At 35.4% G+C, this 26,423-nt stretch overlaps 1 protein-coding gene and 1 pseudogene across 7 annotated transcripts; both read right to left on the minus strand.

Annotated features, from left to right (window-relative positions):
- Positions 1-8,399: 8,399 nt before the first annotated feature.
- LOC131008505 (uncharacterized) lies at positions 8,400-9,594 on the minus strand (annotated as a pseudogene).
- Positions 9,595-13,940: 4,346 nt separating this feature from the next.
- LOC131026152 (SPX domain-containing membrane protein At4g22990-like) lies at positions 13,941-22,310 on the minus strand. 7 transcript variants are annotated; one of them, XM_057955950.1, is made up of 14 exons: positions 21,874-22,274; positions 21,257-21,320; positions 21,085-21,143; positions 20,899-21,008; positions 20,476-20,536; positions 20,002-20,122; positions 19,197-19,508; positions 18,880-18,984; positions 18,331-18,785; positions 17,056-17,354; positions 16,044-16,216; positions 14,989-15,179; positions 14,427-14,560; positions 13,941-14,342 (listed from the first exon to the last, which is right to left on the minus strand). In XM_057955950.1, exons 5-14 carry the CDS (start codon positions 20,526-20,528, stop codon positions 14,104-14,106), a joined length of 2,082 nt encoding a protein of 693 aa, XP_057811933.1. In that variant the 5' UTR covers positions 20,529-20,536; positions 20,899-21,008; positions 21,085-21,143; positions 21,257-21,320; positions 21,874-22,274; the 3' UTR covers positions 13,941-14,103. The 7 variants fall into 7 exon arrangements, with proteins under 7 accessions (XP_057811933.1, XP_057811927.1, XP_057811924.1 ...); XM_057955944.1 differs by lacking the exon at positions 20,899-21,008; XM_057955941.1 differs by having other exon boundaries at positions 20,899-21,143.
- Between the last annotated feature and the right edge of the window lie 4,113 nt (positions 22,311-26,423).

Below are 26,423 nucleotides of genomic sequence, written 5' to 3' on the forward strand. Positions count from 1 at the left end.
AATCGGCGTATGAATACATGAATTGAGAATTCGTTCTTAATGTTCCCAAAATTAAAAAATCCGGCGAGATGACATGGCAAATACCCATGACATGTCAATTTCATGCCAAATCAGCTATGACATGTCATTTTTTTAATTTTTTAATAATTTTATTTATTTATAATTAATTTAAAAAAAAATAAAAGTCATCTTCCCTAACCCATCCCCAAACACCCCCCAAACCTACCCCCTTCCCCAACCGCCGGCGCCACCCCAACCACCACCTCCCAAACACCCGGCCTGCAAACACCCCAAACCTACCTCATTCCCCAAACCCCGTCCACCTCCTCCATCTACCCATGTCGCCGCCTCATCCACCCACGCCGCATCCGTCCACCTCCGTCAGTCGCCTCTTTCTCTCTCCATTTCCGGCTCGTCAACAGCCCTCGCCCAATTTCATCCCCATTTTAGTTTGTGGATTTGGGTTTTTGTTGATTTAGGGATTTTTGGATTTGGGGATCTAGGGATTTTTTGGTTTGTTGTACGTGTATGTGGAGTTTCCGTCCACAGCGGTAGTGGGAGGAGCAATGGCGGCGGCAACTGTAGGGGTGTTTTGGTCTATTGCTGCTGTGAAAATTGATGTGGAATCGGCGGCGGCGGTGGTGGAAGTTGAGGTGGAATCGGTGGTGGTGGCTTCAGATGGGCGGTGGCTTGAGATGGGTGGCAGTAGGGGTGTTGTGGTCTCGGCGGCAGTGGTGGTCTGGTGGCTGGAAGTCCGGAGCCCGGCAGCGGTGGTTGGAATTGAAAATCAAGATTTTTTGTTTTTTTTTTAATTGTAGTTGGAAATTAAAACGACGTCGTTTTGATTAAAACTAAACGACGTCGTTCCTTTGGCCGGCCGACATCGCCACGCTGGACATTCCGGTGTCCATGTCAGCTTCAAATTGGGGGGATTTTTTAATTTTGGGAATATTAAGAACGGATTCTCAATTCATGTATTTATTCGCCGATTTTGAAGTTGGTGAGAATATCGCGAATTTTCAAAAAGCTTTTGAATTTAGCGGCAATTAACCCGTTTTTTTAAATCTAAAAAACTCAGATTCACGCATTTCTTCTCTCTTCACGCATTTCTTCTCTCTATTTGCGGAAGATAGGTTGATTTCTCTGTGGCGCCGGAGAAAATGGAAGCACCGGGAGAGGTGAGGTGTTTTTTTGTTGTATTAATTTCTCAATTTTTGTTGAAAAATCAACGACTCAGTCTTTCTCAAATTCTCAATTTTTTTCAGTCTGCCCAATTGATTTCATTGCTCGTTGATTATGTTTATTTTCAGGTTTTGCATTTTTTTCTTGTGTTGTAGGCGTGTGTTATTGGAGTTGTAGTGATGCTCAATTTTTTCCAATTTTTTCTTCAGATCTAAGACAAGACAATGGATACAATTAATATTTTGATGAAATAATTTAGTGAAATAATTTAGTGAAATAATGATTACATATGTAATATTATTTGAGCAAAAAACAATGGATATAATGAATTTAGTGCATAATTGCGCATACTATGTAATTTGCGCATAGTTACTATGCGCATTGTGAATTGCGCATAGTGTATTGCGCAGACCATGTAATTTGCGCATAGTTACATTGCGGATTGTGAATAGTTAAATTGCGCATAGTTAAGAAGAGGCCCAAGAAGTAAATTGCGCATAGTTAAATTACAGTGCGCATACTATGTAAATTGCGCATAGTTACATTGCGCATACTATGTAAATTGCGCATAGTTACATTGCGCATACCATGTTAAATTGCGTATAGTTAACTTGCGCATACCATGTTAAATTGCGCATAGTTACATTGCATAATTTTAATTGTTTGCGCATAATGAATGAAGATTGCGCCAATTAATTGCGTTTGCAATAGTTTGCGCAAATTAGTGATTATTATTATTTTTTTCTTAAAATTTGATAGTGATTATTATTTATTTTTTTGCCTTGTAACAGGGGCCTCTTGCTCTGTTGAGACCGACTACTATCAATGTAACATCGGATGTGGGCACTTATTACAAAATCAAGTATTTAGAAAAGGTTAATAAGGTTTTAAAGGAAAAAGGTGGTCAAGAATTATTAGATAGATTTTTAAATGGTTGCTTTGGATATTTGTTGGGTTGGAATCCTGGTCCCAAATGTGCAATGGCCGTGCATCACGTAGTTTCTCGTCAAATTAAGTCAGATATGGATGGTCTATATTTTTTGTTGAATAATACTATGGTGCATTTTTCTAGGAGGGATTATGCTTTGGTGACTGGTCTTAAATTCGGTGATTTTAATTTTGATATGTCACGTACTCATGATTTGAGTGAAGTAGAAGTATTTAGGAGATTTAGTGGTGGTCAGACGCATGTGAAATTTTCTTTTATCGTTGATCTGTTTGATAATTTTAATATTAATGATGAGGATGATAGTTTAACATTAAATATCAAATTAGAGGGCCACAGAGAATCAAACATAAGGACATATGTCATTAAACAACGTAATTCAAACATAGTTCAAACATAATTCAACCATAGTTCAAACACAATTCAGTCACGGGGAATCAAATAAGGACATATGTCAATAGTGTGCGATTCAGATCCACACAAGCTACATGTTAGAGGGCCACGGCTACTGCTACCTGAAGCAGCATTCTCTGATTCATTTCTTCATCTTGATGTAGTTCTTTCAGTTGGTGCCCGATGGCGCGTGCTCTTTGGACGTCCAGCTTGTTTACCGATTTTAGGCGGATCAATGGCAATACCTTAAAGGTTTGCAGGAATCGTCCATGAAGCTAGTGGGGGCACTGAATTAACTCGATACGAGTATGCCTTGCGCAATTTTGCAGCCTGATAATAATCCCCCACATGCTTAGATATATCATCACCTGTATGTCTGAACAACATTCATGCAAATATAAAAATATTAAATTCTACACAAAATAGAGCTCTACTTATCAGGATGATCAATACCTTATGGCTGCAACTGCATGCGAGCATGGTAGCCTGTTCGTATCCTACTCCACACACGTGCATGAATGCGTTTCAAGGTTCACTTTAAAAGTCTTGTTAGAACTCTTAACCTTGAAAGCAGTACGTGACATGGGAACGACCTCATATCTCCTTGATCTTTCCAATTCAACAGTTAGCTTGCTTAGAGCTTCCGGTGTCACATCAGCAGAAAATGACTTGGCGGCTTCATGTCTTTCATCGAACCACTTTTCTATGATATGACGGATTGCCTCAACCATGGAACATATGGGCAACCTTCTTGCCCACAATAAACGAGAATTGAACGATTCAGCAATATTTGATGTTAAGAAACTATATCGTGGAACAGGACACTTACATCTTGACCATTTCTCAGGGCCAACCTGCATCAATTTGCTATAAGCTCCACCTTCTTCCTTAAGAGCTTTTAAACTTGCCATCGCAGCATCAAACTCTCTTTCTCTATATGCATAAGCTGCTTTCTGATATAGTGCAACTGCTGCCTTGCCAAATCGAGTGAGTTTGTTCAACAGATGGTAGTAACACAAACCATGTGCAACCTCCAGATATACAACTTTCACAGCATTCGCTATACTAACATGTGCATCAGAAACAATCAACATTTCTGAATTCTCACCATAAGCTGACTTCACTCGAGACAAAAACCACATCCATGATTCATCATTCTCTATAGGCCCAACACCGAATGCCAAGGGAAAGACTTGTTCGTTGCCATCCTTCGTCACTGCAACAAACAATATACCTTTGTTACGTCCCTTCAAGTGTGTGCCATCTACCACAATTACTGGCCTTAGGCACATAGTATATGCCAGTCTACATGAACCTAGTGCCATAAAAAGGTGTTTGAACCGACCACTAGCATCAATTTCCAAGTCTGTCAACGATCCTGGATTGCACGTCCTTAACATGTGTAAGTAGGTAGGGAGCAATGAATACGATTCTTTGTGCCCCCCATATATCATCTCAACGGCACCATTTCTTGCTCGAATTGCCACACTGTAACTGATTTTCACACCATATTCCCGCTGTAGGTCGGCCATAATAGTCCTCGGCTTCACGATTTCACCATCATCACGCATTTTATTTGCAATATGTGCTGCGATGACTCGAGCATGGAACTTTCGCACACCAGTGTTTACCATGTCCCCAATGCAAGTATGCGCAGGCCCAAACTTGCGAATAAACCAAAAAGATCCCTGCTGAGTGGCTCGTAACTGAAATGGACACCGATTCCGATATTTGCATTTGAAAGTAATCCTATCCAGGTCGGAACGAGGAATGATGAATTCTGCTCGATGTTCCAAATGCCACAAGCCAACAGCTAGCTTCAGAAGTTCTTTGCTTTCGAATATCGAACCTTCAGTTAGTTCGTCGGGATTTGGTATGTCAGCAAGTCTACCAGCAAAAAGATTCTCTGTAAAATCTTCTGGAATAACCGGAACTAACCAATTCCTCAACTCCTGCGATGCTTCTGGACCTAAATCTTCAGACAGACCTCATGGGTTTGTTTGCATTATCATCGCCATAAGCTCGCCAATTCCACCCTCACGGCGTATCCACGCAATATGCTCTGCAAATATTCCATAATCCACTCGAGCTGACTCCCGTTCCTCTGCTTCTTCTTCCTCTTCATCATCCCCATCAGAATCTGTTGATGGGACGTACTCATCATCATCAACGTCATCATCCCCAACAGATCTCATAGTGTGATGATTCATGGTTGAATTAGGAGTTGAATCCGAAAACCAATCAAACCCTCTCATCTGGTCTATGATGGAATGATCGACTGAAGTGGAAGAAGAAGGTATATCCACTGAAGGTCGATACACTTCTTGCTGCGGCGGTGGAAAAATGCTCTCTTTCAGAGTCACATAAAACTGTGGCTCGACCTCAGTGGTGCATAATCGGAAAAGTTGTTCACCGTTGCTTAACAGAGACCGGATCAACCTACCACATCGAGTTCTTGATAAATAATATAGATCGTAGCTTTGATTCAAAGAGTTGGCAACCAGATAATAGTCAATACTTTGTCTCAACTCCAAAATGCATATTTTATCGGCTCGAATGTAACAAAATGTTGCACTCCCACCATTGTAAAGAATATCATTCCAATATCCTCCATAATTTACAATAATATTCTTCCACTCCGTCATCTAAAAAAACAAAGTTAACACAATACTCGTATTAGAAACTATGCGCAATAAAACTATGCTCAATTCAAACTATGCTCAATGCTCAATATAATATACTCCGCGCAATAGATTCAAAATTTTCAACTATGCTCAATTGATTACACATTTTCAACTATGCTCAAATTTAAACAATGCTCAATCATAAATACAAGCAACAAAGTAAATTGCGAAACAATAAAATTCAACTATGCCCAATAAAATACAGTAAAGTTTTCAACTACAAAATTCAAGTAAATTGTGAGACCATAAAATTCAACTCTGCCCACAAAATTGCGAAAAATATACCTCGTTCCGATCAAGCTTTTCCTTGTAGTTTTTCTCAGCTCTCTTCCAATTTTTTTGTGAGTTCGTAGGTTGGAGAAATTATTTGATCTATTTTAACACATTCACCCAACAAATGAATGGTCAAAGAAATGTAACACATTCACCCGTGAACTACGTGTACCTTAATTGATTACTATTATTATTATTTATTTTGAAGCCATTGTACATCAAATAGCTACTATACATGTGAATATTGTACATCAAATAGATGCTATACCTAAAAATATTCACGTGAAATTTGAATAAATTGTGAAAACATAGTACATCACATATAACTTTTTGCAGATAAGATTCTTCACGTGAAAGTGTAACAATTTTATTCGAATTATATGCGCAATAATTTTATTATATGCACAATAATTTTATATGCGCAATAATTTATATGCGCAATAAATTTAAAACTAATTTAATTATATGCGCAATAATTTTATATGCGCAATAGTTTTAAGTCTATAATTATATGCGCAATAGTTATAAGTCTATAATTATAATTATTAAAACTAATTTTATATGCGCAATAGTTATATGCGCATTAATTTTTATATGCGCAATAGTTATATGCGCATTAATTTTACTATAATTTTAACTAATTTTAAATGCGTAAGTCTATAATTTTATATGCGCAATAGTTATATGCGCATTAATTTTTTAATTAAAATACTAATTTTATATGCGCATAGTTACTGCAGAAATCAATAGTTATATGCGCATAGTTATATGCGCAATAGTTATATGTGCATAGTTATATGCTAATTTTATATCTCAATCTTAACTTCCAATTATTAAAACAATGCGCATTCAAATCGCAAACACTGCGGAAATCAAAAAATTACAACGCATAGTAATACAAACAATGCTCAAATTAAGTATTATAACTCAACTATGCGCTCCAATATTAACTCTGCGCATATTAATTGCGCAGAGTTTGGACTATGCGCAATGAATAACTAACGGAATCACTCAGTACGTCGACATCCACACTGCAAATCATTTTCCCCAATCATTACGCACAGCTTTTTCAGGGTAAGAAATATTAAATTAATACAATGGGTATGGGGTAAATCATTTTCAAAAAGTGGGTATATGGGAAATGTAATTTGTAAAAGGTGGGTATTTTAGATTTCCTCCCTTTGATTTTTTCCTACAAAATCACCAACTTTTGATTTTGTTCAATTTTTTCATAATTTAAAATTTCGCCCAAATTTAATCCAACTTGGCGCTTATGTGGCACTCGGGCATGTGCAGACCTCTCTTCCATCGTTACAATGTGGTTTGTAAGGTGAAATTCAAAATTTTCAAATTCATTTGCTCTCAAGCTAAATTACGGTGAAATTCATCAATAAGCTGTTTTTATGGCGAAATAATCTCACATTGAAATCGACATCACGTATACGACATCTTTGTGAAGAATGTCACTTTGAATGTAAAAGTGTTTTGCCACAAAAATACTAATCTCTTCGTCTTACAAAAGCATGCCCCTTTAAAAATGACACGAATTTTAAGAAATATTAGATAAAAGTGTATAGTGAGTGGAAAAAGAGGTCAAGCTTTATAAAAAGTATAGATAAAAAGTAAAGAGATTGTGATGGGGTCATGTGCAAAAATAAAAAGGGGCATATTTTTGTGATACGGTAAAAAATGACAAAACGGACATATTTTTGTGAGTAGGAGGGAGTACAATTTATCAAGGAATTTTGCTTGAGATGAAACAAATTTGAAAAATCAAATTTTGCCCTAAGTTTACATATGAGTGATGTAGTTACGAGAGAGAGGTCAACACATGCCCTACTGCCATATAAGCGCCACCTCAGATTCAATTTGAGCGAAATTTAAAATTATGGGAAAGTGGAACAAAATCAAATGTTAATGATTTTACAAGAAAAAATCAAGTCATGTGCAAAATTAAAGATGAAGCAAAATTGATATATGTATATGCATTTTTTTTCCTAATTCTAAATATAATGAGTAGGATTTCTGACAAAAAATTAATAATTCTAAATATACTATTATCCTTTGAAGATCAAAAAAAGACGAAAGATAAATAAATGTCGAGACAAAAAAAATTCTAAATATACTATTCTCGTTTGAAGAAAAAAAAAACACAAATTAAATAGGGTAAATATCATTTTAAACCCCAAATTATTTTCGTACTATCAATTATATTCTGAACTATCGAAAATAATTTTTTAAACCTTGAATTATCAATTTTGTATCAATTATACCATCCGTTCATTTTTTTTAGCTTCAAAAATTTGACGTGGCTCACCGGATACTACAATATATTTAGAATCATTCTTTTTTTTGGCTCAAAGGATGAAAAATGAATAAAGGGTACAATTGATACAAAATTGATAGTTCAAGGTTTAAAAAATTATTTTCAATAGTTCAGGATATAATTGATAGTGCGAAAATAGTTTGGGGTTTAAAGTGATATTTACCCAATTAAATAATTGTTGAGACAAAAAAAATATCCAGAAATACTATTCTCGTTTGAAGAAATAAAAATGACAAATTAAATAATTGTTGAAACAATTTTTTTTTTTGATAATTCTAAGAATAGTATTCTCATTTCAAGATAGAAAAAATATAAAATATTAAAATAATTGTTGAGAGTGGGATTTGACCCATGCCCTTTTAGACAAACTCGGTCATCTCAACTTTGTAACATTTTTATTCTTTTTCTTGATCGTTCACCTTATAAAGTGGAGAAAGTGAGAATTTATCATGAATTGAGGGTCAACACTATATATTTGAGAGCAATAAATAAATTCTTAAAAAAAAATCGATTGAGATTCAATAATTCCAACAACGAAAGTAGGATTTAACTATGTAAATATACATTAGTGAGGATAATTTTATGCTCCTTTTTTTTGGGTACTTTGATAGGTAAAAATCACAATTGAAAGGCCTTATTATCTAAATATATTTTAGGGTAAATGTGCACATTAGCTCCTGAACTTGACATCCCTAGAGCTTTTATCCTCCCAAACTCGGTCAAGTTGCGTTGACCTCCATGAACTCCCGAAACAATGGTGCATTTAACTCCACGCGTTAAACGGCGGTTTAACGCCGTTTTCTTTTCTTTTTTAGGTCATCTTCTTCGGCTGAATTCCTTCAATTTTCCGGCGACATTCATCTGTCGAAAGGGGAAATCCCCAAATCCAGCGAAAACACATCGGAAAACACGAATCGTTCCACTCCCACATTTCTCCAAAATCCATCCCACTCCGGCAAATTGGATCTCGGCATGTCGATGTACCTATCTGGCGACGACGACGAATTCGAGCTCCTCCACCGCCGATCCACGGCGGTGTCGCTCCAGAACTCCACCCACCGCGGCATCCGCGTGCCGGCGTCGAGGCTTCTCCTCGAGAAATTCCCCGTCGATTTCCCCGCGGCGGGTCGGTGAATCGTGATTTTATCGTGGAAGAGTGTGGATATTCGCGATCGAAGAAGTCAGATAGATCGAAGCCGTAGCAGAAAATTCGATTCTCGTCGACGTAGAATATAGGGTTTCCGGCGAGGCTAAAGTTGCAGGGGATGTAGCAGCGGTTTGAAAATGGGGATCAGGAGCGGCGCCCGCTTCAGAGCGGTGCAGGCGAATTTTAGGGCCTTTTCCGATGCAGGGGGGCACAGCCCCCACGATTTCGACCAGAGCGCGTTGCGAGCTATATGGAAGGAGATGGAGGCGATGGGGAGGTCAATGGAGGCTAGTCGGGGAAGCCGGCACCGACAGGCAAGCCGACTGAGAATGCGAATCCGAACTCGGCTTCGGCGATGAAGAACTCCGACTCGGTCAGGCCGGGCTGGACAGTCGTTTAACATTTGGGGATTTCCCCTTTCGACAGATGAATGTTGCCGAAAAATTTAAGGAATTCAACTGGAGAAGATGACCAAAAAAAAAAAACGATGTTAAACTATCGTTTAACGCGTGGAATTAAATGCACCATTATTTCGAGAGTTCAGAGAGGTCAATGCAACTTGACCGAGTTTCGGGGGGTAAAAGCTCTAGGGGTATCAAATTCAAGGGTTAATGTGCACCTTTACCTTATATTTCAAATACATTAATTGTACGATATATTATGTTATAAGAGATGTAACTTGACAAGATTAAGAGGGAAACTGAGATTAAGCAAGAAATTAAAAATATCAAAGAAGAAATTACTCACTAAAAACTCTATCAAATATGCTCCATCATATCGAAATTTCTACTCATCAATATTTCACTATTCTATCCTTCATCCTTCAAAAATTCACATTGTTGTTGTCTATGTTTGTGGTTTTCGAGTTTTCATCGGAACCCTAAACAAAAAGTTTAGACGTTGGAGATTCTCCTCGAATCTTGCATATTCCTCGGCAATTTTCTTTTGCTCTACCAAGTTTTAGTTATTTCCTTGTGGGCTTTATCTTTTAATTTGATGTAGTTAAAAGGGAAAATTGCATGCAAATACACAAACTTTGCTCAAAATTCATATTTGACGTGAAGTTAGAATTTTACAAACTAAAAGGCGTGTGCCAGCGAGTCAGGTAGGAGCTACGTCATTTTAAAATTTGGGAAAAATGAAATCAGCGTCAAAATTGAACAATTTACAAAGTTGGTGTATTTAATTGTAAAATCCTAACTTCACGTCAAATATGGAGTTTGACCAAAATTTGTGTATTTACATGCAATTTTTCCTAATTAAAACTCACCACAATATTAATATACATAATAGATCCTGACACTGGTTGAAAATGGTTCTCAAGTTCATGTATATTTAAGAGAAGATTCTCATTTGAAGCTTCTCTTATATATAGTGAAAGCTGCAATTTAAAATGAGAACTAAGAACACTTCACTGGTATTTAAAGTTACTGTATTCGTTATGTAATTAAATGCGCTCGAGAAAAAAAAATAAAAAAAATCGCACCTTACAGGATTCGAATTCGGGCGATGCATGCACCGTTGATCTTCATAATCCAAAGAAATAGTACCCATATTTAATTTCTAAATAATTTTCGTGATAGTACACTATTTGTACCGCAAACGAATTAATATCACTATTTCAAGACGCCTTATCGAATTTTGACTTAAATTTTGGAAGAACTGTTTCTAATTGATAAAAGTGACATGATTAAACAAAGATGAAAATATGCAGAAAAAGGGTTGTTGATTAAGCTAAAGCAGTCTGAGGGCAACTCTCCTTTGGCAAATGTACAGTATATATTCCATCATGCATCATCTGCCAAAGGAGAGAAGCCCTAAAACTGATTTGCTCATAACTCAGAAAAACACATGCATGATGATGATGATACAAAAATACAACAATGCAATTTGATCAAGAGTGAGAGCGGCTGGCTTCAGGACTTTATATATATGTCAAGAAAGTGGATCGAATATGATAAGCCTTTGAAGAAAATATGGATTATGCTAAGGATATCCTTTGATGCTACCATGCTTTTTCGTTTATTCCACTACGCTCATGCCTCCTAGCTTTTTATTCAATGAGGAAAAGAGTCCGGCCCACTCCGAGTATATTACTCCATCCGTCCCACTAAATTACTCACTGATTTCTTTTCGGGATGTTCCAAAATATAGTCCAATTTCTTAATTGGAATTGCTTTAAAACTTTGTTTTTACTAAAATGACCTTAATTACTTAAGGGCAAAATGGAATAAATGCATATAAAAATGGGACTAATTTTCGATTGTGGATTAATTAATATGCATTTTTTTTAATCTGTATGAAATAAAAGGGGGATTAATTAAGTATTATATTCTTCTTACTATCATTCATGGTTTTTTGGGCTTTGGGGGTTGTAATAGATGTGGCCACATGCACTATGTACATGAATATTTTTCGGAAACCAGATTAGTTCTAGTGATAAGATGTAGTAATTTGTAGGATTTTGAAAATAATATCACGAAATTAATAATATTTTACATAAAATTGTATAATGTTGTTTATAAATTACATGACAATCAGCATTCAAAAGTTAATTAATAATTAAACGTGATCGCCTCATACATTGTTCTTCTATTCTTTTAATAGATCTATTCGTAGCATTTACAAATTACTCCCTCCGGCCACGATATTGTTACCACTTTGTGGACGATACGAATTTTAAAAAAGTGATGAATAATAATTGTTAGTAATGGGTATTGTTGTGAATGAGATTTGTGGACCCTACTGCTATAATGGATGTGGAAATGATATTATGAACGGACCAAAATAAAAAATAGAAACGATATCGTGGATAGAAAGATTAATACTCATACTTTTAGATGTGATGTACTAAGAGCATGAGTAACGCTATCCTCGATAGCTTACTCGAACTCGAGTATTGCACTCGAGTAGGCGTTGCAAGTGAGTGCTACTCGAGTTATCGAGTATGCTCGAGTAATTTCTTTTTTTTTTTTTTTTTTTTTTTTTTTTAATTCTCTTCTCCTCTTTAAAAATTTCTCTCTCCTCTTTAAAAACTAGAAAAATCAAGTAGGCTATCAAGGAACCCCAATGCAGCACTACCTACTCAATAACACAACCACTATCAAGTAGGCTATCAAGGAACCCCATTGCGGATGCTCTAAGCATTCTCTCAATTGTTTGCGCGCGTTTTATTTACTATGTAGCGCGCGAACTTTTTATGGTATCCATCGCTGAAAGAATCTATTTTTATAGCATTCAGTGGCAGTTGGTGATATCAATGTCAGCATAATTGATAAAGTGGTTAATTCCCCTAAATACCCTAGCTATTTTAAATTTGTATTTAATTTGCATTGTTTTAAATTTTCTGACCCAATATCTCTAAATTATGTTATTTATCCGATTTTGCATCCGTCGAAGATTTACGACCCCAAATTCAAACAGACTTGGCAATTGAAATAGTTGACGTGTCAACATCGGCCGATGAAGTGAATGACGACGTTTTCTTTAAAATAAAATGTCGTCATTTTATCTTAATTTAAAGTGTTTAGTTAGAAATAAGGTTCTTATACCCTTAATTGATTTAGGGGTTTTACGGTTAATTAAAATTAATATATAGGCCACGTTTCGTCTTTCTCAACGACAAAATAACTGAAAATTGAAAGGAGAGGGAGGCTGAAGCTTAAAGTTGAAACGATGGCGAGCTCCTACACTGGTTCGTTTACCTCCCCAATGATACCTCACAAATTAAGGGAATTGTAATAATTTTAATGGGGTTATGGTATGCGATCATAATCTTCTAGTCGAATACAAGACTTCTCACACGGAGAACAATCTATAACATAGGTTCTATTGTTGTCGTGTTCGTCAAGTAAGGTTTGTTATGCAGTTTTGGCAATACAAGAAGTTGGTTGATTTTTTTATGGGTGTTACCCTGCTGATTATGTAATGTCTTAATTTTAGTGGGATGATTGTGGTGGTCGCCAATGGATTGATCCGGAGTTAAATTTTTACTACAAGCTTTGTTTCAATAAAATGAAGGTTGAAACTTCCTCCACAATACAAGTATCTGCCATTTAATTTGGTAACAAATTTATCACCATAACTAATGTTAATAGCAAATTTTGTATTGCATGCAAGTAAAAAAAATTGAATTAAAGAAATCGACATATGTACGACACTAGACCCTATATATTAAAGAAATCAATAAACAAAAGCTCAACAAACATGTAGTGCATTAAATCCTATACATTAAACAAATCAACATAATATAATATTCAAAATACAACAAGAAATGAGGGGGCCATGAAAACCTACCACCGAGGCGCCATTTCTTCAATGGAACTACTCATCAAGAGCAGTTAAAAATAAATGTATGTCAAAGACTATTTCAAATCTTCTTTTTTTAGTAATTGTAACATTAACCTGACATCTTTACTTCAAACATTAATCACTCTAAGGATGGATCGAAAAAGTAATTGTAACATTAACCTGACATCTTTACTTCAAACATTAATCACTCTAAGGATGGATCGACACACACATACGACTACTTCAAAATCAATGATCCTACTCTACCACACGATCAACACAACAGCTTCAAAATCAGTAATCGTTAAGGTCACTAGTCTTTACCCAATTTTAAATCGAGCTAACCTCATTTTCAATGTAAATGGTGACCCAAAACTGAAGAATTTCACTATAGACCTAAAATTGAATTTCAATGCTGCAAATTGCTGTGAGTAAATTGAATCATCTCTTATTCTGTTACCAATGGTGTCCCTGCCCTTCTTACATTTCCAGCAATCAACACCGGTGCTCTATCACAATCAAAACAAAATGCCCTATGCCATAATTATCGACAAATAAAACACAAGAAAAAAAAAAAACTATAGAGGATAGAGGAAAAGGAAAAAAAAATATAGAGGATCTTGTGTATGTTCATAAAAGCCAAGCACAAAGCAAAATCAATAAAACAAAGCTTTTACCTGAATCAACAACGGTAGCATATAGATGAGATAAGATATTCACATTGCAAGGAAAATGAAGCATTTCTCTCATAATTTACAGCATTCACTCAAGCAATCAAATATCCAAAATTTTGGATTTATACCATAACCAATAAAGAATATGAATGAACTAGTAAGGCGTGGTCACGATACACAAAATAAGCTTAGTAAAGAGAATTGTAGGTACAACATGTGGCTACAATGGAACCTATGCAAATCACCAGAGAGGGAATGAGGGTGAGATTTAAAAGGTTACTCTGCCCGAAATAACCACCTATGGTGATTGTTGCATCTGCAATCACTCGAGCAAGCGTCCCAGCTTCTGTCGATAGAAGGCCACCATTGTATGTCCCACGAGAAAGCCTGGACGACATTACTCTGGAGAGTAGCGACAAATTGACACCTGCAATGATCCCACAACATATCATCAACAATATTCATAGGCATTTTTCGAGTATGCTATTTTTCATGATTAATGAGATATTACCTTCCAATACTTCAGCAGCTACAAACATGATGAGCCCTGAACAGACATATTGTGGCACTGAATATGGGACGATAAACTGGAAACTAAAAAGTATACCCAGGAAGACCACAATTTCAGATGTCAGTAATATTTGCCTGCCAAAAGATTGATCAGAATAATTATTAGCACGGTTGGCATAAGATGAAAAGCACTTACTTATAAAATTGATTGAACTGCATATCTTTCAGTAGGTTGGTATATTATATATCATAGATGACACGATACTAGTCAGTGACAATGGAATTAAGTACAAATCATGGAACCAAATTTCATGGATGCTGCTGGTTAAAAATACAAGTGTATCTTTCCATATTGGGTTAGAAATATCATTAATCACCCGGCACAAAGAAAAACATACTTACTTCCACGCACCACATATAAAACTTTTTGAAAAAAGTTTCTTTATCAACTTTTGACACAATATTAATTTAGAGGGTTAATAGATATCAAATATGAAGTCCACACTTGCTTTAGATGTTTCATATCTAAGTCTTGATATTAGAGTCTAGAGATGAGAAATTACCTGTCCTCGTACATATTGCTTATGTAATTTCCAACAACAATGTTTATTGGAAGAACTGTAAGACCAAGGCAGGCAAGAAAGATAGACACTGTGCCAGTAGTCCAACCAAAGTAGTACGATGAGATTACACTAGATTCTGAAAGTAGGATCTCCATTGCATATTTGAGCATGAAGTATATCAACAATTGAACCTGCAAATAGCATAGAGAATATAAACTTTTATGAGGTTCATAAACAAGAATTTACTACTCTAACATGGACAGCAAAAAGAGAGAGCTTTTGAGACATTAGAAGGACCAAAATTTGGTTATCACAAAGATACAATAAAATAATAAAATTAAAAAAAATGCCTTTTCCCAATGCATAACCGTTCCAAGTTATAGGATCATGAAGCACAGAGATAATCTTAAACTTATATATAGTGCTTTGGTAGTTCAGAAACAATCTTAATCTGTTCATTGGTTTGCCCCATTTCCAGTTCAAACACATCCTGGGGACTTATCAGGAGTCCTCATTCAACAATATGGACATCATAAGGTCACGCGCAAAAATTAATTGAGAGAAGCATCTTAGTCAAAGTTAGATTTCAATAGAGCAGTTTGATGTGGAGTTCAAGCCAGAAATGGAGTGCAGATGAAAAGGCGTAAAGTTTACCCTATATACACATCCTAATCAAATGAATTTGAATGAACTCAATGTTGTTTAATGCAGTAATCCAGGAGAAAATTTTCATGTATTGACTCGATAAGAAAAAGTGACAAGATGCATTATGATGCCTATGAGGTTGATTCACACCCCCAATCAATCAACTTTGATGGTCTTCTCTGATGAGATATATGATTGCTAAGATAATGATGTTATGTTGAGCTCCGGAAGGATGTTAATTGTTAATTTTTTACGGGCAAATGTACAAAAAGTTATTAAATGGCACAGGCGCACTAGTTAAAAACCAAAATGAAATAAATTGCAGGTCATTTTTCTGAGAATAATTATGCAGGAATAGGTAAGTCTAACAGCTCAAACAAACATAAATTGGTAAGTATTTGTATTATTACCTTTACAGATGGTGTGAGTAACCTATAGGCTGCTCCTAGTGAGTTGGCTGGTCGACGAGATTCTTCTGGAGCCTCTTCACTCGCATCACATTCTTGATCCCCGTCATCTTGTTCATGTTCTGCTGACGTAAGTAATGGTTGTGCAAGTCCCTTCTCTAGCTTATCATTTTGTGCTGTCGCAAACAAATGAAATATCATGTTTTAAGAGTCATTGTTTGCAACTCGGCCTGCTTGTGGGCAGGCCCACACATGAAGCCAGGACAAACAGCTAAGTTAAGAATCACAAATGCTAGATGAAAATTAAGGGCAGATCTTGAACATAAGCGAATTACTTAGATCAGCCTAGGTTTCTATTCATTGCCAACACTCTAGTTAAACACCCCTACCTAAGCAAGAAAGTAATAAGAAAGAAATAAATAAACAGGCTACCAGAGTTGGTCAAGAGAAGAACCATTACTCATTCCATTCCCCCTCACGTGAAGTTGAAAGATACAAATCTAAAAATGGCTTTCAATAAATTGATAGCCATGAGGACACTTCTAAAACTCCAAAAGCATATACCTTTTTACACTAAACTCTAAACAAGTAAAACATTTGGGGTGGATTTCATAGCAGCCATTGTAATGACATAAGAGGAATATGGGGTGGATTTCAGGAAGACTCACTCTGAAGGGAAGCAGAATATAAACATACAGTGGATGTTGGTACGTGTGAGTTCATTTCTCACAGTCAAGAGGCATTTTAATCCACACATAATATGCACAATGTGTGGATGTGCCCAACTTGAACGAAATTTGACAAGACAAAAAAGAAAAATATACCTAATTAAGTCCCAAAAAACCTAGTAGGTTCGTCTTGATATGACTAGTTAATTCTTTTGAGAACTTGTTAGTTATACATTACTAACTTTTTTTTGGTTTATCTTTTACCATCACAAAACCAAATGAAAAATGAAATTAAAAAAAAAAGGTAAAATAAAGAAAGAACAAACGAGCACTAAATTGCAAGGTACCAGCACTAGATTGCTCTGGGGCATCATCTTCAGTCTCACGAGCAGGTTCTCTGAATGAGATCGACAACCATACTAAATAGCACAGCCACGCGATAGTCATTACCCAACCAGGTAGAGTGACTTGATTAAATGTGATATTGAAGATCTTGAAATTAGTTTGAAGTAGCCCTGCAAATGCAGGGCCACATGCCATTCCCAAAGCACTGGCACTAACAAAACCTGCAGAAGCCTGCATCCGGATTTTAAGTGGCACACAGTCACTAATGTAACGCCGATTAACAGCTCTTGCAGAACCCAAACTGCAAGTACACAAAAAACAGGGGAACCATCAAATCTTATCCAAGTTAATTACTTTGGGATCAGGTACAGCATTCAGCATGCAAATGTAAGGGCCAGCTAGTGTTAAGACAGAAAATCTCATTTATATTATCATCTCAACATGTATCAGATCTTCACCAATGAAAACGGATTTTCTTTGGGCACAATCAAGACAGCTAGTAAAGGAAAGGATGGAGTCTGCTGAGCAAGTAGAAGGACAAACATTAGATTTAAAGCTAGAGCACACATTAACCCGTTTTCCATAAACTATCCTTGGGTTGTTTTCAGAGTGAAGGATTTGAGGATCCATTTTAATTTGATAGGTGAAGGATTTGAAGATCCATTTCAAATCGATAGGAGGTTGTTCAGATTGATATGAATATGAAATTTATCTTTTGGAGATTTGGGGGTTGAAATCCACTATAAGGACAGATTTGAAATATATTCCTTTCAAATCCTTCAATTTTAAATACCTTAATTTGAACATAACCTTATTGTCTCTCATCTGGAAAACTTATTCTGGGTCACTATAATATGTCCACTACGTGGTTTTAGACTTGGACTAAGAAACAAAAGGAAACTTAAGATCTAAAGTGTGGCCAAATACCGGGAAGAGAAGACTTTGTGTTACACTTGTTTTTTATGAGGCACAAAGAAGGCAGGATAAAGTAGCTAGTAAGCAGTATCAGCAGCACTTACATTAGACATAGCAAAAGCATCTAAGATCTAGACGATAAATATTCAGCAAAATTAACTTGTTATAGAAAGCAAGGAAAGCGATATGAGACAAACCACACAGGCATGCTAGCATACAAACCATATACACATAAACCACACAGGCATGCTAACATACAAATCATATACACATAAACCACACAGGTATGCTAACATACAAATCACATCAAGAATGAAATAACAATAGACACATGGATATAGGAAGATCAATCAGTTACCTACCCGCAAAATACACGACCAAGCAAAAGTATCGTCAATGAATTGGCATCATAAGCCAATGCATACATAGCGTTTCCAATGAGGAGAACTATGCTGCTAAAGACCAACGGTCTGAAGTATGACTTGTTAGACCAAGCACTGAAATACACAGAAGAAAATATCTGTGCAACTGCCATTGCCCCAATTACGATACCACAGACTGTTGGAGCTGCACCAAGGCTCGTAGAGTAGTCATCTGCTGTGGGAACAATAATATATGTGTTGACCATATAAAGAAAGGTGTTTGCCAAGTTCAGAAGAAGAGACATGAAATGGTATCTCTGATCTTCAATATGTTCATCTACCGCAGACGGTAACTCATCATGCATGATAAGTGCATGTTGGCCCAAAAACTCAAGGAAATTTGTTGAATGGGTTAATCTATCAACAGCTGATTTAAGTGAGTCAACAACAGGCTCCTGCCGAATCATAAATCATAAGGGAATGATTAATCTCAAGCAGTAAGCTATTACAATAACTAAGAAAGCCATAAGAATATGAACACATGCATGCCTGGAGTGGGAGTGCAGGCTGATCATAGATTGATAAGTAGCTCCCCTGGCGGTCCTGAAGATCAGCAAGATTACGAGATATAGCTCCAACAACAGCACCCAAACCCTACAGTCACCAGTAATGCTAATCATGATATGTTTAATTTACATTTTTGTTGATTGTGGTACATTATTATTAGATCTCATTATTGATTGATTATTGATGTTGTGATAGCTTCGATAAAGCTGAGAGAAAACAAAAAACTGCAGATTGTCTCAGGTACATCAGTAGAGGGCAAGAATGTAGAAGCAGTGCGATTCGTTTCCATTTAATATTACCACATGCTTGAATACTTGCTGAAGCTGGGAGTAAGGATGATTAGCGCGAGTTTTGACATAGTAATCTGTGAATTTGTACCCAAAACGCTTATCAAACTTCTTAAGGATCTTCCTCAGACCAATGGCATTCATTTCAACAAAAAAGAGAAGCTTTAAAAGGTCCTGCCCAACTGCCCTGTAAGCTTCGCGTAGCTCAGATATTTTCGATATGTCAGGTTGTTCTTGAAGAGTCTCTTGTTGTTCATTCAGTTGGGCAATCCTGCTTGCGAGTAGGCCTTGTTGTTCCAGCATAAAAAGAACAATTTTTTCTATCTGCAGTGACAACAAGGCAATATATAAACTACAGTGGAAAAGAAGTAAAGAACTTACTGTGATGAGCAAGAAAATAACTATTCATAAGAAATACAACATATATACAAACAAAATCTCAGAAGTCCTCTTCTCCAGCATATTAGTTAAAAGGTCTTTACTTATCTAGATCTAAAGAATAACCTACAACACTAATAAAGATGGCATTTGAGATATAGATGTCCATGTTTAATATTTCATCAAACACATACACCGAATGTGGGAATTATATAAAACAAAAACCCTTACAAAAATAAGCCATAACAGTTTCCATGTAACTTTAGATTTCACTTTGGCCTTATCAGAAAATTTTACATTTTCTTTATTATGCCAATACTTCTCTTGACAAACTGTTATCATTTTAATTAACATTATGTAACTCAAACCATGTTGATAAAGTACATAACTAAAAAATTAGAAATTAAAGAGATTGATGATTGTCAAATATTTACTATACCTGATTATCCAACATTCTGGAGAAATCCTTGAGAACATGTCGCCGTTCCAGTGCTCCAGCTTCAATTTGATTTGTGTACTGCTTTACCTTTTTCTTCATTAATTTGTAGTTGATGTAATATCTACATTGCACAAAAATAAATCATTTCAAGTGAAGAAAACTGAAGGTCATGATAGAAATAATTATGTATATGTTTTTTTGCTTGATAAGTGTTCACTATCGTCCAGGTTCTTGAACAGCTATATTATACATCTAAGATATAGTTATCAGTTATTAAAGTTATTGTTAAAATTTCAACCAATCTTAGTGAAGCATATCTATCACATAGTCATACACAACATGGGATATGTATCTATAGCAACCTCGATAACTTAGATTCCAAGAAATCATTTTATGATGTTCCAAATTATTCAGTAATTATTAACTTTTGACATAAATCTGAATTGAATCAGAATGCTCATGTGATGCACATACCCTTCCCATTCTTGAATTTGCCTCTCCTTCAACTTTTTCCCGAATGCAACCATATCTGTTTCTGGAACAACACAAATTCAGGTAAGAATAACATGCATTTGCATTACATTTATGCTAATTCTGGTTGGTGGCTATCATAGTTTTTTTAAATGAAAGCATCATTATTTCCACATAATCTGAGCAATAATCATTAAAAGTCACTTTACATGAATGTCAGAGAGAGTAACTACGAGTTCTGCAATTTGTTCTCCTCAAACTGATACATGACAAATAGTGATCACTTATGCCTCAAACTATACACTGATGATCACTGTGCACCATCAAACTGATAGCTTGCACAAAAGTACAGTCCCCTGAGCCGGACGTGCCATGTCATCATATGCAATAATTAAAGAAAATCAAATTTTTATGTCACCATTGCACCTGGAAAATCTTCACAAATGTATCACAACAGTGACCCTGAAAGACTCCCTACAGACTTCTTCTCAATTTGAAGCAGAATCAAACTAGCAACAGACCCCGATGCCCAATCCCTACAAATTCTCAGTTTCACCACCAACTATATAAATGAATATGCCCAAGTAAACATACATGTATTTATATACATACATTCTTTTGTTGTCCTTTTACTTTATTGGGAAAAAGGATATTCAATGCACCTCCATATCCTATTATGCCGTTTCACATAGATGAAGAGGCAATATAGAAACAAATCTTGGGTAAGAATACAAAACATTTTCCACGCACTCTCGTTTGAATAATAAAAAAAAAGAGCTCCTACCTTGATGTAACAGCCAAGTTGGAGATCTTCAAAAAATGCTTCAATCAAATCTGAGAGTTCCAGGCTGACAGTTTAGACCTCAAATTAGACAATTCACAGAAAACAAATATATAGATATATTATAAGACAAGTAATCAAGCTCCTCTATATTGACTTGATCTCCATACTTATGAACCAACAACCAATATGCAGAAAATTCCAATGAACAAAACTTGTCAGCACATCAACAACTATTCTCTTGCCGGAATCAAAAGCATACACTTCTTCGTCATAAACCAAACCACTCCAAAATAGGCTGATCACATGACCCCCAAAATACTATTTATTCACACAAATACCATAAAAAAGAATGATATCATATGAGAAAATGACTCTGGCTAGAAAGATTAAATACAGTCAAATCACTCGCCAATACTTCCCAATTTTGACAGAATGCCGAACTTTTAAGGAAATGGAAATGTAATCAATGAATAAAATACATAAGTGACGAAAATTAAATCTTCATAACTCAATCAATCCCGATGTCCTATCCACCTCAAACTTCATTCATCCAAATACACATGCATATACAATATATACACGAAAGCACATACATGCAGAAAAAACAGAGCCTTTACCGGCAATAATGAAGAACAAGACACCGGAGGAATTCGTCGGCAGCCGGAACCGGAAGCAGCGAGATTTAGATGAGCATCAACAAACGAATATTCCTTGGATTCGGTTCGGAAAATTGCGAAAATACTCGAGATTCGGATCTTTGTTTAAGATTCAGGACATATCAACCTGAACATCCGCTATACAATTGTGACAGACGAACACATAGACGCAGCTGATACACACATGGAGGAACACACGCTTGTGTGCGAAAGAGTAGTGAGAGATAGAGAGAAAATAAATGCAGAGGCGAGAGAGAGAGAGAGGTGGCTTGCACGAGGACTCAGCAGTGAAGCAAATTTATGGTGGATTTGTTGATATCTTAATCAAAATCAAATTTTGGAATCGGGATACAAAATGGTTGATTTCTGACTTTTTACTTTTACATCTTTTTTTTTTTTTTTTCTTAAATGGGACCCGGCGTCATTTTAATTAAATAGTATAAAATTTTAGATTTTCTACCGCAAACAAAATATTTTGCGCAACCATTCAAACATAGTAATTCTGTTCCTAGGAATCTTATGAATACTATAAGAATATGCCTATCCGATGACTCTGTAAATCGTAAGGGGTGGATCCAGAAAAAAAAAATCTTTAATAAGGATTGTAATTTTTAAAATTTAAAATTTTGATTTTTTTGTTTTCTAGAATTCAATTTGGTGATGAGGATTTTTGCATTCAAACCCCTTGCACCTCAAATCAACAATCAAGCTAGTATAAACTATACTAAATAATTAAATAAATAAAAATACAATTCACATTATATCTATAGGACTTAAACTAATTATTTTATAAAAGAAATTAATATCTCAACTTATTAGGCATTCACAAGGAATTGTTGACGTTATCCTTTGGCTGATGATTGGAGTATAGCAGCAATCAACCTATAAACAAATAAATGAAGAGTGTGGCTAAGTTTTTCTATTTTTTTAAATTATACAATCATATACATACTCAACGTGTGTTAGATTATTCAAACTCTCAATCTATTTTTTTTTTTTATCGGACAAAGTCATGTTAGATGTTAGTAATTAGTTCCTCATCCACTCCAAGAACCACCTTATCTCTCCATTCACCAAATCCACCTTATATCTCCAATCTCCAATTCGCTCCCAATAGGGATCGAACCCAGGTCACTTCACTTAAGTGAGGACCTGGTGGCCAGTGGGCTAAGCCCCCTGGTTCAAACTCTCAATCTATTAATGGGAAGGTAAATATCTTACTAATTAAACTACTCCCTCCGTCTCCAAAATAAATTCCTCTTTGGGGACGACACGAGTTTTAAGGAAAATGGTAAAATATATTGATAGTGGAGAAAAATATATTAGAATTAGTATTGGGAGTGGTGAAAATGTGAAAAATGTTATAATTAATATTGACAATGGTGAAAAAGTAAAAAGTAAGAATAAATAAAGTATTATTAGTGGTGTGGTAGTTGTCAAAAAATGGAAAGAAAGAAATAAGAACTTATTTGGGGGACGTCCAAAAAAGAAAAAGAGAAATTTATTTCAGGGACGAATGGAGTATATTTTATCTTAAGATTGGAATTAAATTGAACAACCATTTTGACGTGTTGAATAAAATTAGTATATAATTTGAAAACTCACTTGATCTTCGGTGAAGGTTGGCACACAGACCATCTAATTGAAAACCAATACCCCAACAAGCACTTTGTGTAAAATGTTTGGTACTCGCAAACCAATAAAATCCAATTTGATTTGTCAAGTAAGGCTAATTAATTAATATTAAAATCATAAACTTTGTTCATAGTTTGTTTTTTTTCGTGAAATTTAATTTGCACTATCAATAATACGAATTTGCAGTTTGTTGAAATTTATTCCCTAAAATAAAAAATCCGACCAAATTAAACTTCAAGTGAAGAAAAATTTAGTGCACTACCATCATATTATGTAATTTAAGAATGGACGAAATTTTTAGCATATTGTTCAATATTTTAGAATTTAGTTTGGAAGAATTTTCGTTTTAGTAGTTGCAATAATTAATAAACTATAGTGTTACAATTCAAATCAAAGAAATTATAAGCATTTGGCCTTTAAGGTTTCGTGCTTCTAATTTTTTCTCATGTAAAACGTGTTTAAAGTATTTACTTTTTTTCAGAGAGAGAAAGATGTGAATGCATTTAACAATCCCATCAGGGGAAACAAAACCAGGCAACATCCCAATTAGCCGCCTTCATTTCGTATGTATATGTAACACGGAGACTTGTACATTTTGATTTACTTCTTTTATTATATACTTTTCGTTATTTTTTCATCATTTTAAAATATTTACAAAAATCACTACATCCGTTCCACTCTAATAGACTTGTTTTTCTTTTTGAGACATTTTCAATTTTAAATAAAAAATGTATTTAATTGGTGTGGACCATACCAATTTCCTCTTAAAAAGTAAAATTTTTAATCTTCGTGTAGCTTATTAAAATAGGACGGGGGAAGTAAATTTATTTATATTTTAAAAACTTTTTATTGTGAAATTCTTTCTTTATTTACAATACAATTAAATTTTTTAGAATAATTAATTATTATTATTATTTTTTAAATGAATCTCTTTTTTATTTATAATATATTTAATTATTTTTATTAAAATTTGTATCGTCTGCTTTTTAGAGTTATATTTTGTAGACTCGTATCAGTACTCAATCTCATATCGTTTTAAATATAATTTCGATGTGTATTGATCTAATAAAATAAAGGATTATAATATATCCAAATAGCTAATCGACTAATCGATTGGTCGCCAAGGTACAGTCGTTTATTTCGCAACAGTTGTCATCAATTCGTATTTCGTAGCAATCAATGAAAAAGGCATTTATTATGGCCAACATAACTGCCTGTCAATTCTTTTTATGAAAGGAAAAGGAGAAAAATACAAGCAATAAAATTGAACACATATTCCCTCTCAAAAAAATTGAACACATTGAAATGAGGCCTGCTTGAAATGTAACAGTTGAAATTTTGGAATTCATGTCAAAAAAATGAGGATCACATTTTCAATTTTTCCAAACCATGAATATATAATATGCTCAACCAAATAGAACTATAATGTCAAAAAAATGAGGATCATATTTTCAATTTTTTGCAAACCATGAATATATAAAATATAATGATATCGTAGGAAGTGGATTATGTAGATTATCTTTTAAGTAGTATATAAATTTAAATTTGAAATATATATTATATTTAGAAACAATAGGGCCAAATGGCCCTACTCAACATACAACATCAAATTTTGTCCACCATTTGAAAAAACATAAATTTTGGCCATTTTTTGTATGTCATGACTATTTTACCCTTCTCTCTCTCTCTCTCTCCTCTCTCTTTCTCATCTCCCTCTCTCTCTCTCCAGCGGCGCCGAGCTTGGAGAATTCGTCGGAGCTCTCGCGGCTTGGGCAGACTTCATCGGAGTAGAGGATGAGGCAGCGGCGGTGCAGGAGATCCGGTCCTCTGAAATCGGCGGCGTGGAGGAGGTCGGTCAGGTGGCGGAGGATGAGGCGGCGGCGACGGCAGATCTGATCTGATGAGGCGGCGGTGGATCTGATCTGACGAGGCGGTGGCGGTGGATCTGATCTGATCATTGCGCCGCCTCCTCCATCGGCAGATCTGATCTTCGCCTGATCTGTGCTGCACGTATGACACTTATGGCACTAATAGTGCCATAAGTGCACACTTCCCCCTAGGGTTTAGATATTCCATTTAGGGTTTAGATTATTCATTTGGGGTTTAGATGTTCCATTTAGGGTTTAGATTATCCATTTAGGGTTTAAATGATGTTGTTTCTGTATTTGTGCTGCACGTATGGCACTATTAGTGCCATAAGTGCCCAAATGACCATTTTACTTAGTTTTATTTTGAATTTCCGTTGGCACTTATGGCACTAATAGTGCCATAAGTGCCTAACCCGACCCGGCACGCGACCCGCGTGCCTGACCCTACCCGGTCCGCCTCATTAAGGGCAAAAACGTCCAAATCAATAAAAATGGCCAAAATTTGTGTTTTTTCAATGTGTGGCCATAAATTGTGTTTTATGCTTCATTTTGGCTACTTCAAAATTTTACTCTTATATTTATTCGGACATATAAAAATTGACACATGGCAAATGTCTTTCAATACGAAAAACATGAAGGAGTATTATTGTTTTTTTTTAAAATATGATGAGTTAGGTTTTTTCGCATTTTTTTGTTTTGTTTTTTAACGTGTTTTAAATATGCATAATGTTGAACATAAATATACATGATTTTACATACAAATGTGCATGAATAATTCTTAATTTGTTACTCTAATTTACTGTTCATCTTCTATTTTTCTCCTGCGATCTATTCATCTGTTGTGGGTGTTGTTGTTGTTGCATTTGAGTGCAGAGTGTATAAGGCGGCGACGATAGCGGCGTGGTATTGTTGATGTCGACTGAAGCGGGGATTTGGAGTAGTGATGAAGACGACAACATTAAGCTGATGGTTTAGGGTTTTCGCATATTTTTAGGTTTTCACGAATTT

Source organism: Salvia miltiorrhiza, chromosome 1 (genome assembly GCF_028751815.1).
Source record: "Salvia miltiorrhiza cultivar Shanhuang (shh) chromosome 1, IMPLAD_Smil_shh, whole genome shotgun sequence".
Taxonomy (NCBI): Eukaryota; Viridiplantae; Streptophyta; class Magnoliopsida; order Lamiales; family Lamiaceae; genus Salvia; species Salvia miltiorrhiza.

What these genes read in the sequence shown, in the direction of transcription:
- LOC131026152 (XM_057955924.1), bottom strand. Translation starts at nt 20,528, where the DNA reads ATGGTTGCATTCGGGAAAAAGTTGAAGGAGAGGCAAATTCAAGAATGG. An exon ending in AGCAAGTATTCAAGCATGTG is followed by an intron (nt 18,985 to 19,196) that starts GTAATATTAAAT and finishes TGGTGACTGTAG; the next exon opens with GGTTTGGGTGCTGTTGTTGG. An exon ending in CCCAGAGCAATCTAGTGCTG is followed by an intron (nt 16,217 to 17,055) that starts GTACCTTGCAAT and finishes TGTTTGCGACAG; the next exon opens with CACAAAATGATAAGCTAGAG.